The sequence below is a fragment of the Solenopsis invicta genome, chromosome 1 (genome assembly GCF_016802725.1).
Source record: "Solenopsis invicta isolate M01_SB chromosome 1, UNIL_Sinv_3.0, whole genome shotgun sequence".
In the NCBI taxonomy this organism is placed as follows: domain Eukaryota; kingdom Metazoa; phylum Arthropoda; class Insecta; order Hymenoptera; family Formicidae; genus Solenopsis; species Solenopsis invicta.
This window is the reverse complement of record NC_052664.1, coordinates 8,226,499-8,241,505: the sequence shown is the minus strand read 5'-3', so window position 1 is coordinate 8,241,505 and position 15,007 is coordinate 8,226,499. Positions and strand designations below refer to the sequence as shown.

Below are 15,007 nucleotides of genomic sequence, written 5' to 3'. Positions count from 1 at the left end.
TGCCATTTCATTAGAGACAAGTTGTGCAACATATTTTCATTTTACATGAGTCGGTCGGGTTTCTGTTTTATTTCATTTGTTTTAGTCATTTTGCACTACATCTTTTTAGTCACTCTCTATTTAATGAAAATATGACAAATAAAAGCTAAGAAATTTATTAACAGAAATTTAGGAATCCTTTAAATCTTAAATATTTATTTTTAGTAGAAAGAAATTATTATTTTTAACGGTATAACTGTATGGTAAATGCTGCCTTACAAATATATATTTTACAATAAAAAGCGTAATCACACATTTTTGCTTGAATATTGAACAAGGTGTAATTTAGACTTGGAAATTTAAAGATAGAGTTTTTTATTTGGCCTAATATCAATTTTTTATATTGTACCTAAGTAAAATATTATATTCAATAATACAGTATAATACAATATATTTTAATCCATAGTAATAAAATCAATACATTGTAATAAAATCTGCAAATTCTCTAAAGTATTAAAAAATATTAAAAATTTAGTAAAATCTGTAGAATTGTGTAATACATAACAAACCAAATTTAAAAAAAAATACTGAATAAAAATTAATATTTCTTTTAAAGTAAAGTAGTAATTCAACTTATAAATATACATATTTATAATATTTCATATTACGAATCTTATTTTATTGAATTTATTGCGTGATTAGTCAATTTGCTAATCATGCAAAATAACAGCTTAGTATCAACTTAGTCAATATTTCCAGATGACTTAATGTGTTAATCAATATGAACTATCACAAAGTGACATGGATTGACGATGAATCCGAATATATGTTTAGGTCAATCAATCTAATGGAAATCGTAATGTATTTTCAATAGACAAGAAAATCTTATCGATAATCTCGAGAGATATTCGATCAAGTATTATGATGAAATAGTAACTATTAATTTAGAAGTACTTTAAAAAATTGAGTTGCTTAAATGTATAAAATTTATTTGATAAATGCATTTGTTTGCCAGTTGTTATTATATATACATTTGGTGATCAAAAAACATTATGCAATTTTATTGGAAAGGATAAAATTTTATTTGTAATGTATCAAAAATTTTTAATTAAATTATATTAAAATAAGATAAATTTTTTATTTAATGTATTTGAAAGAATTAATTAAGGAATTGATTTTGTTTGCTTAATGTAATTAACGTAAATAACTATTTTACTTGTCAAAAAAATTAGTAAAATTTATATTTCAAAACTTTTCTTATATTTCTATATTTTCTATATTTAAAAGTAATAAAAATGAAACAATAACTTTATTTAAAGATATGTAATCTTAATGTCTACAATGTCAAACTATGCTGAGGTAAACCTCCTAGTGATCATATACCTATATCTGGATACGTACACAAAAACTTTATTTTATTAATCTCAAATACGTTTTTATTATAATATTAACATTTAATTAGAATTTTTAATGTTTAAAGATTATAATTTAAAATAATATGTTTCTGTATAAATTTCTGAAGTACGTCCGATGATTAGGACGTTTATCTCATACCTTGGCAGTTTTGTTATTAAGATTTATTCACATCCAAAATAGTCTAAAAATATAAACTATCTAAAAAATAATTTCAAGTTTAAAAATAATCTTATTACTGTTAATTTATCTATAGTTATAAATTAGATATTAGATAATGAGAAAAACGTAAGAAATAAAAGGAAGTGCCTTTTCTCTGTCAAAGCGGATTTTGACGTTTATACATAATAAAAATAGTTATTATTTAGTAATTATTAGAATAAAATGAAGTATTTTGTGGACGTTTTTCTTTGCTTGCCAATATTTTAAAAACAGAAAAAGATAACACAAAATTAATTGATGTTTGTAAAAAGTGTGTATTTTAACTTCAAAATGCACTATGGTAAACATCGATAGCTTACGTTTAACTGAAGTTACAGAATAAAATTTATATTTGTAATATAGACATACAATTGCATATTCCATCACTACATAATGCTTCGTTATGTTGCACAAAACACCTCCAATGCCCATTTATCATAAATCTCTCGCGCTCTGTAGCAAACACACCAAATATTTCATCGCAATGCACGATATTTCTTGATAGCAGACATTTCAATGATTACGCACAATATACAAACTATGGAAAATAGTAACGAGACACTTACCGAAAATAGCGATATATTTTGTAAAAGAATGAATCTGCAATGCCACAAAACAAACTTCTGCCTATAAAATACGCGCGAAACGTTTCATTTATTTGAGACTTTGTAATCTAATGCGTATTCGAACAATAAATAATTCGTACTAGAACGGCAGCTTTTATCTACTACATCGCTTAGAAAAATTAGAATTTTACAAAATATCTACTGCACAAAATATTCCACTCTATCCTATTAAGCAACAAGATTCGCTTCGACCGAGAAATAACACCTCTTATTTCTCAAACTATCAAATTCATTTTGAATTATTAATTATGTACCTGTGATACGTCCCGTCGGCAGCAATCGAAGACTGCAAAACAAAAATTCCTCCATCTTCGCACTTCACCTTGGTGTTGTGATAAATCGCAATTTTGCTCTTCTTTTTGGTCGAGTTTGGGAAAGCAGAAGTAGTAGACATAGAAATACTATCACTAGGCAAGATAATCCTCTTGCGGACACCAAATCTTTGGCCTGGCATACTCCGATATCCTTTTAATCATCCTTTTTTTCACTTTATCCATTTTACGTCTTTGTGTGCTTTCGCGGTTTTTTTTTTGTACTTTTACAAATGTTAGAGTTAAAAAATCTCAATTGCACTGTAAATCTGCGTTTGAAATCGCATCGGTCATTGATAGTTTACCTACGGTTCGTCACGTCCGAGTAATCGATAGAGATTGTGGCCACGATTGAATGCTCACCTTTTATGTAGAATCGCCAACTAAATACATTGCTTGGTTAGTAAATGACACAATTACGTTACGATGAGAGGACCCGTCGCGGTGCAATAATTTCGTTACGCCAAGCTGAGTAGACAAATAAGCGATATCCTCCCTCCGTCATTATCGGTTCTCAATCCACCTTGCAAACAAGTTTGTAAAAAGTGGCATGATACGCGTCAGAAAGATAGAAGAAAAAGAGAAAGTTTTTGAGAAACGCTATCTTTTGTGACGCACTAAGTCCACGATTCACGACATCGTATAAAAGAAAATTCTCGACTCAAAGGAAAACATCCTTCCGCTTACACCCCGATAAAACGAACTGCGATCACAGACTGTTGGTAAAAAGAAAATTGCGAGGACGCTCTTTGAGTTTTTAGCGCTTACTGGTAGCGCGTGGTACGCGCAAGCAAGACTGACTGAAGGTTCTTCTTATCTGTTGCGCGTGAGGTAATAAATAACTAGTTGCAAACGATTAGCTTTTCAATAGTTACGGCTAGAATTTAAATAGTATTAAATTTTTAAACTTTATTCAAAACCTTGAAAATGGTTTCCTACAATAAATGGAAATTTATTAGGAAGATTATTTTATCTACCGTGCGAATACATGGTGATAAATAATTGGCTAATATACTTTATTTGCATAAATGATTATATTCGGAGATTGTTATAAATATTTTTTTACATTTTACAAATGGTTAGTGCATAAAATGTAATATTAATTTTTATGTTTTTTGAATTTCTTATTAAAAAATATATTTTTATGAACAGAACAAATAAATTCTTTTTATAATAAAGACAGAAATAGATAATATATGTAGAGAAGAAGGTGATATTATAGCTCCTATTTACATTTCATACAATAATTTTATCAATAATCAATATTTTTAATTGCAAACTCAACAATTGTATTTGTCAACATATTATCGTAAATCTATTCTAAACTTAAAATTACTAGTATATTTACTGATATTTTTATTACTTAAGATGTTATATTCTTTAGAAAAATGTAATAACCCTTTATAATGAATCGAAGAGAGATAGGATAATGAGATATAATCACAAATAGATTTAAATAAACTAGTTTTGTTTAAAGAAACTCAGTGTTTTGCTATAAAACTATATATTTATTTTTATTGCGGAATGTATGTATGTACATACTTATTCCGCACGTAGACTGTAGTACTGAAAATTTATAATACATGTGATGTAACTGGATTGGTAATAGAATCATAATCAACTTGTTGAATAACTACTTCAAAAAAAAGCTTTATTAGTAATGTATGCAGACGACTAAAACGTTAAATATAAAAAAAGAACACATGTACATATATTCGTGTAATAATATATCCAAGTTTAAAAACGATAAAGAAATATGTGTAATTAAATATTAAAATGTACCTTGAAAATATTTTTAACTGTTCAAAAATAAAAATATCTATAACTAATTGTCCGGGTTACGAAGTAACGCGTTATTTAATTGTAATATCATTACTGTTAAAGTTATTTTTTTTTTTTAGTAATGAACTAACCGTGTTAGGTTTTCTTTTTTAGTAATTGTAACCATAATATAGTTTTTTTCTTTTTTTTAATAACGATAAATTTAACAATTATGGAGAAAATAGCGAGTCGTTACATTTTAAGTAACTTTCCCAGTCATAACTATTGTGCATTAACATATTAGAACCACTGCATAACGGCGGGCTAAATAATTTTTTAAATAGTCATTAGAATTTATTATCTCATAACGTACATAATAAGCTGATCATAATATCTATAAGAGCCATAATATCATTTCCTCTATAGAATTGTATAAAGTTTTGAATGATTCGTCCTGTGTGAGTGCATTATCGAAGAAAGTCAAATGACATGATAAGTTGGCGCCTTTTTTATTTGTTGCTTTTATCTAGCTTTAAGATAAGCCTTCTTCGAGTTTACTTCTCGTAGTATGCACGACTTCGTAAACTGTTCCTCCGAGAATCCATCGTAGGGGCATTATCGGTCGCGTTATTCTCCCTCGGCACGAGCGCACGGCTTTGGCCTATTTTTTTCGCGTCGAACTCAAAGGAAAATGCCTAACAGAAGCAGAAATATGAACACACACGCGCCTCAGTTTCGATGTTATGTACGTGAGAATTGCAAATTCTAGCTAGCGAAATAGACGAGACGCGCTTCTCGTCTGCAAGAGCGCGGCCGAACGCATCGAAGTAACCAATTGAAATGCTCGCTGCGTTCCCTCACGATCCTTACGATCCTGAGGGAAATCCTTTCCCTCGTGCCACACGCAAAGATATAGTAGTCGGGGCGAGCATAAAGTACGCGACGATATATGCCGCAAGGTAGGTGCGAATTTATGTCCTTATCCTAGCGATGCTACTGCTCGTCTCGAACCACCGCGAGTGGTTTTACCAGCGAAAATGCCGGCGAGAATTCATCGTTAAACGCCGGATATTTGGTAGAAACTTTATGGCATACTGTACATACACGCTTCTGCCAAATCCTTGGATCCCGACATAAGATGAAGCTCTCTTTTACGTTTAAATTTTCAGATAGATTTAAATTCAGAAATGCGGATAAACAAAGACAAAATCTAAAGAATTATCAATTTGACTTTCCGATTATGTTTCTATAAAATTCACATTCATAAAAAAAATTATGCTCTAATATTAGATTATATAATTTTAATTTGACATTAAAGAAGTTATGAGATATCGTTTTTATTTTATTTACTTACTATTGCGTTTAAATATATAAATTGATATAGTTAAAAAAAGTAATTTAATTTTGATAGGAGAAAGATGAATAGAAAAAGAGGAAATAATACACGAGGTAGCAATATTCAAAATTATTCTCTTTTAATGAAATCAAACAATTTATCATCGTTAATTTTCATTTAAATCTCTGACCACACTCGGAATTTACGGCTGCTGCGGAATGTCATAAATACATGCCACAAATAAATAAATCACTGGTGAACCACGAATGAATTAAAAACTATGACATGTGATAACAGCGCAGATTATGAATATCTGTGTCGTTAACGCTAACAAAAATATTGAAACAAATTTTTTATAATGTTTCAACCGCATACGTATAGAGAATTATAAACGTTGTAATACTCATTGTTTATGTCAATAATTATTAATTGAGAAAATATGAAATTTATGTTTTTAATAAATTATAGAAAGTTAGTGGTAACAGGTAATAATAAAAGAGCAATTAAAGATATATACTGTTATAATAATTTGCTAAAGTTTTACCTTCTAGATAACAATTGTAGCAAATGTATGATAGTACTGTCATATAATCAGTTCTGATATTTTAATTAATCGATCAAAGTACTATTTAAATAGTAATAAAATTTAAATCATATCTAAAATTCAAGTTGTAATAAAAAGAAGTAATTTTTTTATTTTGTCGAAATTTAATGCGGAGAATAAACCAGATAATTGGATAAGAAGCATCATATGAGAATTGAACAATATTGCAGAATCTTAAATTTGATAACATCATAATCATTTATTTCCTCGAACTGTGATGAAGTAAACAATTGGGTGAGAAGCAACGTATAAGGATTATGTATTATTGTAGCATTTTCAACTTTGCTATATTTGTTAACAATTTCCGTAGCATTTTGTAATTCGCAAAGATAATATCAACTCTTTCAACAGATTCTCGGTTGCCTTGATTGTAGAGTGAGCGCAGAGCATAGGGATGCACAAACTGTGCCAGAGCATACCCTATAAGCGCTTAATATTATTTGATATTAAATAATATTCTTGGTATATCCTTAGAATATTAAATGAATAATATAAGAATATACCAATAATATTAAATAATATTAAATAATCTTCCTGGAATATGATTAGATTGTTATATGAATATTATATGTCCACTCCATATAATATTAAATAAATAACATTATTTAATGTTATTAAAATATTATTTGAGAAAAAAAATATTTTATAATGATATTCTGAATATTTAAAAGGTAATATTATTTAATATTATTAATAATATTTAAATATTATCTAACATTATAATGATATTCTCAATATTAAAAAGTATCATTATTTAATATTATTTAATATTATAATGATATTCTGAAAATTAAAGAGTAATATTATTTAACATTATTTAATATTATAACAATTAAGTTATGTGATAGGTAATCGCTACTCTGTATGAAGGATATATGGACAAATGGAAAAAATTATAAATTTCATTACTTTCATCAAATAAAATCTTTATTCATAATTTCGTATACTTTTAATTCGTTGAATAACAATTCTAATCTTTTTATTAAAAAAAACAATTTTTTGAGAAACGGTATTTATAATTTAGATTATACAACTAAAGTATATCTCAATAAACAAAAATTAAAAAAAAATTATTAGACAACAAAGATATATATTAATAAACAAAAATTATAAACAAAAAAGGAAACGTATATGCATGACTTCTTTTTTTTCATAAAATTTTAAATTAAATGCTATAGAAAAATAATCATTCTTGTCTCTTGTTTTTTAGTCGATCCGTTGCGTGAGCTAACCAAATTTTAATAGGTGCGCTTACATCCCCCTCAGTGACATCCTTGAACTTGCTTCTTACAACACCTAAAATTATCATAGAACGTAACTATAGAACGAAAAAATAAATTAAAACTTTGATAATGTAAATACATTTTGTTGTTAAAATGTAATGAAATTCAAAGAAAAAATAAAGTATATAAAATTTTGTGTCATGCAAAAAATAAAGTTTGAACGTGTCATTATTAACAATTTTATAATATATTTCAAGAAATGTTTACTCCTTTAAATCTCGAAAAGCAGTATTAACATTTACATAAAAAATAGAATTTTTATTTTACTCATATGGAAAATAATTATAAAAATTAAAAAATGGCATTATCAAATATTTTGTAATATGTTAACAACTCTACTTTTACATAAATAAACGATGTTAAAATTTCAAATTTAAGTAAATTATAAGTCTATTCTTACCATATATTATTTTCCATAAAATCAATGTTTCAAATCTCTGTTCGTTTTCTTTTTGTCCAGTCCAACTGAATTTTGTAGCTACTTCATTTGTAAACAATGTTGTCATAATTCTCGTAACGGTTTTTTTCATAGTACTTTGTGAGTTGAAATAAAGTGCCGATTTCTGTAAAAAAAATAAATTTTGATAACGGATATTTACAATGATATACCAATTACATTTCCAAAAAAAGTGGAAATACTGTAAAACTTAAAAAAATGTCCAAATTTTTCTAGATAAGTAAAAAATATACAAGTATTATTGGATAATATGTTTATCTATACTTACAACTTGGTTTTTAAATGTCTCATCATGTTTTAATTGCTGTTCAATATCTCTTACGTCATCGAGACTTTTCATGGGGAATTTTTCATCCAAGATTTTGTTGTCAGTATCATAAATCTGATTTTCCAATTGTTGAGAAGAATTGTGCAGTTTCTTTAACAAACACTCGCAACTCTTTAAGCGATTAGTAATATCTACCAAACTACTAATCATGAATTTTTTGAATTTTTTTTTCTGTTTCTGGAAAAAAGTTAATATTTGAAAAAATTTTTAATTACTTATGAAAACAAAATTTTAAGTTATATAATAAGATTTGTTATACAATAATATTCCAAACATGAAACTTTTACCCGTAGCTTTTTTATTTCTGTTATATGCCAAACTTTTACCCGTAGCTTCTTGACTTTTGTTACATGCCAAATTTTTTACAACAGAGTTATTACTTGTATTTTTCCGAGGATTTGAATTGTTTGATTTGTGATACTCATCAATGTCTTCTTCAATCTCACTATTGGAATCTAATTTATTTGTGTCAATGTAATCCATATTTAAACTGGACACAGATATAATTTTTGAAGTTGGTGGTTCTGGATACGTCAATTGTGAAGGTTTTGTGAAGGTTTATTTTTTTGGCAATTTTGCAGCAACAGAAGCATCTTCATTATCAGAAGCATTATCTTCAGATTCAGAAGTTAAAGTTTTCTTACAGCGTAATTTTCTTTTACGTTTATTTTCTTCTTCATCTGAAGCAGTATTAATGTCGGATATTTTCTCTGCTAATTTTTCCTTTTCTCGAGCCCTTGTATAAGTTTCTTTTTACCAAAAAAAATTATTTATTGTTATAATTATTTACAAATAAATAAAGTAGCGTCAAGTAATTATATATAATCATATATGAAATATAATCACTTACGAAAAGCATTTTATGTAAGTTACGTATTATAATTTTATATACAGGGTGTCCCAGACCAATGTATAAAGATTATCACGATGAGGAGGTATAATGCTTCTGATAAGTAATATAATTATAATAATTATATATAATTATGTACCGTAATTATGTATGGTCGTATATTATCTATAATTCTTATATAATGGTATATAAATGATCCTATATGATTATATATAAATTTGTTTTCCCTGGATTTTATTTAATTGTAAAATTAAAAATTAATATATTCTAATGATGTTCTGCAAAATTAGATTTCTTTACTCAAATAATAAATATTAATTGTTCAATATTAAAGCTCTATTATTTTAATATTACTGCTTAAGTACAAAATTAAATATAACTACAAGAGTAGTTTACTAGATTATTTTTTGACAATTATAAAGAGTGATATTTCAGAAATAATATTTATATAAATCAATGATTCAGCATAGAATATGCATGATTAAAATTAAGAATTAAACCAATAATTAAATTCACGTTAAATTAAATTAATTTTACGGCCGAAATTATTGCAAGTCTAAATAAAGGTATACATAATTTAAGAATAGATAATGGGTAAATACAAACCTGCTGTTCCATATCTACATTCTATCTCGTATTTTTTCCATTCTAAGTTTACTTCGGCACAAGATTTAATTAAATTCATACGTTGTGCTATATTTATATCAGATGGCCAATATGTATATTTCTTGTCATTTGTTAACCATTGTTTCGGTACTGTAACTAAGCCATCCTTCAGTAAAACTATGTAAAATTTGTCATTTTTCTGTACTTTTTCTGGAAACAAATGGTAAAAATGTACGCACATGCTAACATTTTGCTTCTTAGGTTATTTTATGCAATGTGGTACTTACCTATGACACTCATAATGCTAATTAATTATAAATACGTGGAAACGTATTTCTAGACTTTTCCTTTGTCGAACGGAATTTCACTGTGTACTACTAATGGCTCTGGCAGATCAGCGCGATTTGCGACACGCGACGTGCGATTATCCAATAGGCGTACGTCTTTTCAAAAAATTGTAAACGCCTATTGGATAATCGCGCGTCGCGTGTCGCAAATCGCGCTGGTCTGCCAGAGCCATAAGTAGCCTATGCTGAACAACGTGTGTGCTGAGCAGCCAATGTAGTGTTGCCTTTACCAGCCATGCGCCGGCCGCGCTGTCCATGGAGGGGAGCTAGCAGTAATGCCGTTGAAGCGCCAATTTGCAGCCATCGAGTGCAGAAGGAACAGCACCCGCGGCATTCTCTCTCCACCAGCGGGTGCAGTTTCTTCTGCACTCGGTGGTTCAAATTGGCGCCTCAACGATATCACTGGGAGCTAGTCCCCTCCATGGACAGCGCGGCCAGCGCATGGCTGGTAAAGGCAACACTACACTTGGCTGCTCAGCACACACGTGACACACGTTGTTCAGCACAGTTCAGCATAAGCTAGTTAGTAGTATGTACACAGTGAAATTCCGTTCGACAAAGGAAAAATCTAGAAATACGGTGCCACGTATTTATAATATCTAATGCCACGTGGTCACATGTTCTGCAGCGTAGGCTAATTATAATAGTAGTACATTAATAGTAATTAAGTACTGTAATGTAATCAATTAGCATTATGAATGTCGTATTAGTAAGTACTACATTGTATGAAATAGTCCAATAAGCAAAATGTTAGCAGCATGCGCACATATTTTTATCATCTTTTTTAGAAAAAGAAAAAAGCGACATATTTTACATAATTATATTGAACAATGGCTTGATTATAGTACCGAAACAATGATTAACTGATGACAAGGAGTATACATTTTGGCCATCCGTTGTAAATACAGCACAAAGTATCAATTTAATTAAAAGATTTTGAAAGCAAAATTAATTCAAATCAATTTGCATTATAAGTGTCGTAAGTATATAAGTACTATAGTACATATAGGTATAATTGTAATATAATAATTATAATATAATAATTATTTATGGCATGTAAAATGGATAATCGCACTAGCGTTTATCCATTATTCTCGTTTTCATAACAAGATCATAACATAATCTCAAAAATGTAGATTTTAGTTGAAATAAATAAAATAGTATATTAAAATAATGAAAACTTCGTAGTTTCAAATTTAAATAATTATAATGCCAAGCAAAAATTTATCCCTTTGAGAGTATATTTCTTTCTTTCTAATAATAAGACAAATATGTTGTTGATATTTTGTTTATCACATTGTTTTTAAAACGTATAAATGTAAATGATGAATTTTTTATCCGATTATTTAAATTTGCGGACAGCGCGGCGTAAGTATTTAAATTTGCAACCACAAAGTTTCAATTTTTTTGATATTAAATTTGCTATTTTATTTATTTTAAGTAAAACTTACATTTTGGAAATTACATTATGATTTTGTTTTTACAATGAAATCTCACTCTCTTAACATTTTAATTTAATATTAGATAAAAATGTAACAGGATAACGTTTTGTCAATTGAGTATATATTGCCGGATAACTTGTATGATGTCGGAACGTTTTAAAAAACACATTTCGGAATTGAGTAATCGTCAGTTCCGCCGTCGCATAACAAGTGAAACGGAAAAAGTGATGAGATGTATTTTCGAGAACATAAAAGATAATGATGATTATGATGATAGAGATGAAGAAACAAGAAAAGGTATAATTTTTGCAATATTATTTTATTGTAAAATTATTTGTATTATGTATGAAACAATTTATTTCATCCTATGGAAGTGTTATTTTAAAAAGAAAATTATATTAAAATTATTTGTATTAACAAGCAATTAAAACATTTTTATTTTGTAATAAAAGTAACACAATTATTAATAACGTTTTTCTGCAATTATTTAACACAGAATAAAAATTTATACAATTTAATGGTATTTTTATACATTTATAATTATTGTATCAGAAAATACTGATTTTAAATGTTATAAATATGCAGATAATATATAAAATATTTTAATTTCTTATTACATAAATATTATAGGCATCTTAAATATTCCGGAAAGTTCATGAAGTTTACTTCAATATTAAAAATATTTTAGTGAAAATATTTATATATCATGTAACATGTATTATTTTAGCACAATATATTTCAAATAAGAAGTATAATGTAGAAAAGCAATATTAATTTAAGTGTTTTATTTTAAAATATTTATAAAAAATATTTTTATGATATTAAATATGTTTTGAAATATTCTCACAATATCTTGTATAATATTATATTTTTGTAATATTGCTTAAATGTTGTATTACATTTTGCAATATTATGCGCTATTATGGATGCTAAAGAATTTATTAATTGTAATCCATTATTATATTTTTTTCAGAATTGCTCGATTTGTACGAAGAACAATGTACTGTTACGACTGAATCATTACATAGACCAGGCTCTTCTAAACAAGATCCATTTGATAGATTTTTACAGCATCAGAATCAATGTGAAAATAAATTCGAAGAAATAGTAGATATATTTGATGAAGAAAATTGTCATATTGATATAAATTGTCTAGATTCGGATGATAATCCAATTGATTCAGATATTGAATGCTTTAATAATACAGATGATACAACAGTAGTGACACCATATCTTCCTGAATACGAAAATGTGATGAGTGAAACGGAGTGTTCTACAAAAGAGCATAAAAATAAAGAGATCGAGAATACAAAAGAATTTTTAAGAAATTGGAAACTGAGGAATAATATTTGTCATACAGCTGTGACTGAGTTGTTACATCATTTCAAATTGCACTCTTGTTTTCAAACTTTACCAATACAATCAAAGACATTGATGAATACTCCTCGCAATAAAGTAAATATCATATCCATGGTACCAGGTAGATATATACACATAGGTTTACAAAAAGGAATTACAGAAACAATTTTAAATACAAACAAAGAATTATTTCTCAGTGGAATAGAAATATCAATTTTCATAGATGGTATTCCGTTATTCAAATCAAGTGCATCATTGTGGCCTATTGTAGGTTCTGTAAAAAATACTAGTGATATTTTTCTTATTGGAGCTTATTACGGTCCTGAAAAGCCATATGATAGTAATCTTTATTTAAGTGCTACTGTAAATGATATTAAAGATGTATGTCAAAATGGTATAACAATTGAAGGATTACATTATAACTGTCGAATTGTTTCTGTTATAGCTGATGCACCAGCAAAATCATATATTTTAAATGTCAAAGGTCACTGCGGATATTATAGTTGTACTAAATGCCATGTAAAAGGCAAATATGCTCATAGGCGCGTTTATATGTTAAATCATGAACAATTGCGAAATGATTTTGAATTTAAAAATAAAACTGATCCTAATTATCATTTAGGGCATAGTATTTTGACAGACATTCCGGATTTTGATATTGTTAATCAAATTCCTTTGGAATACATGCACTTAATATGCCTCGGTGTTATGCGTAAACTCTTATATTTATGGTTAAGTAATCAAAACAACCATATTCTTTAAATGCTCAAAGTATACAACGTTTATCCGTTTTGTTTGAAAACATTGCATCGTTTGTTCCTAACGAATTTTCACGTAAACCTCGATCGTTACAATTAGTTAAATATTTTAAAGCAACCGAATACAGATTATTGCTTTTATATACCGGTCCTGTTGTTTTAAAAAACATTTTAGATAAAAATTTGTTTAACCATTTCTTGGTTTTACACGTATCTGTACGAATTCTGTGTAGTGATGATTATAGTCAGTACATCGAATATGCAGGTCAACTGTTAGAAAAATTTGTGGATGCAATGCCACATTTGTATCATGAATCTTTTGTATCGCATAATGTACATGGATTGATACACGTTATACAAGATATAAAAACATTTGGACCATTAGACAATTACAGTGCATTTAAATATGAAAATTTTTTACAGCATCTAAAACGAGTAGTCAAAAAATATGCGCAACCTTTAGAACAATTGTATAATCGGTATCATGAAATTAAATCTAACGTGAAAAGGACTGATTATCGTACAACTAAACTTGTAGTCAGCGAATCGCAAAATACTTATTGTATTTTGCCCAATGGAAAAAGAGCACCTTTGTATACAGAAGCTATTTCAATTAATTATCGTTTTCGAGTAAATACTATTAATGATAATTGTTGTATATTGACAAATGGAGACATTGTACAAATAACAAAATTTTCTTACGACTTTGAGAAGGAAGAATTAATCATTTGTGGGAAAAGATACGAGCGAAAAGATAATTTATTTACAATCCCATGTGAATCTTCTTTACTCCAAATTTATGTGGTTTCTCAGCTTTCGCAAGAAAAAATGTGGCCATTGAACAAAATTAAAAATAAAATGTTCGTATTACCGTATAAAAACAAATTCGTTGTATTACCATTGCTGCATAACGAACATAATACAGAGAAATTTATTTTGTAATATGTATGTTGTAATAGGTATATAATATGTATAAAATTTGTACATTTGTATTAAAATAAAAATATTGGAATATATATTTTATGGCATATTATTATTTATTGTAATAAAAAATTTTGATTAAACAATTTATTAAATAAAAATATTTTAAATATAGATTAATTTTCATTAAAAAAATAAAATCTGATATCCCAGGAATGTTATATGAACGTCAATTTTGGACCAGAATAATATTCTAAGAACATTTTTTTAATATTTCGCGGATATTAAAATAATATTCCACGGATATTAAAATAATATTTCACAGATGTTAAAGTAATATTCTACGGATATTAAAATAATATTTCGCGGATATTAAAATAATATTCCATGGACATTAAAATAATATTTGTAAAATATTATATGAA

General features: G+C 27.5%; 2 protein-coding genes across 6 annotated transcripts; one reads left to right on the top strand and one right to left on the bottom strand.

Annotated features, from left to right (window-relative positions):
* Window positions 1-7,367: 7,367 nt before the first annotated feature.
* LOC120359301 lies at window positions 7,368-10,177 on the bottom strand. Of its 4 annotated transcripts, XM_039456354.1 has the most exons (6): window positions 10,043-10,177; window positions 9,756-9,965; window positions 8,587-8,823; window positions 8,240-8,476; window positions 7,915-8,077; window positions 7,375-7,527 (listed from the first exon to the last, which is right to left on the bottom strand). In XM_039456354.1, exons 1-4 carry the CDS (start codon window positions 10,053-10,055, stop codon window positions 8,442-8,444), a joined length of 495 nt encoding a protein of 164 aa, XP_039312288.1. In that variant the 5' UTR covers window positions 10,056-10,177; the 3' UTR covers window positions 7,375-7,527; window positions 7,915-8,077; window positions 8,240-8,441. The 4 variants fall into 4 exon arrangements, with proteins under 4 accessions (XP_039312286.1, XP_039312288.1, XP_039312285.1 ...); XM_039456351.1 differs by lacking the exon at window positions 10,043-10,177 and having other exon boundaries at window positions 7,375-7,549; window positions 9,756-10,036; XM_039456343.1 differs by lacking the exon at window positions 10,043-10,177 and having other exon boundaries at window positions 9,756-10,036.
* A 275-nt stretch (window positions 10,178-10,452) lies between these two features.
* LOC120359299 lies at window positions 10,453-14,677 on the top strand. 2 transcript variants are annotated; one of them, XM_039456331.1, is made up of 4 exons: window positions 10,453-10,811; window positions 10,891-11,081; window positions 11,642-11,841; window positions 12,518-14,677. In XM_039456331.1, the coding sequence occupies exons 3-4, from the start codon at window positions 11,685-11,687 to the stop codon at window positions 13,663-13,665; spliced, it is 1,305 nt and encodes a 434-aa protein (XP_039312265.1). In that variant the 5' UTR covers window positions 10,453-10,811; window positions 10,891-11,081; window positions 11,642-11,684; the 3' UTR covers window positions 13,666-14,677. The 2 variants fall into 2 exon arrangements, with proteins under 2 accessions (XP_039312265.1, XP_039312268.1); XM_039456334.1 differs by lacking the exon at window positions 10,453-10,811 and having other exon boundaries at window positions 10,818-11,081; window positions 11,627-11,841.
* Window positions 14,678-15,007: the final 330 nt, after the last annotated feature.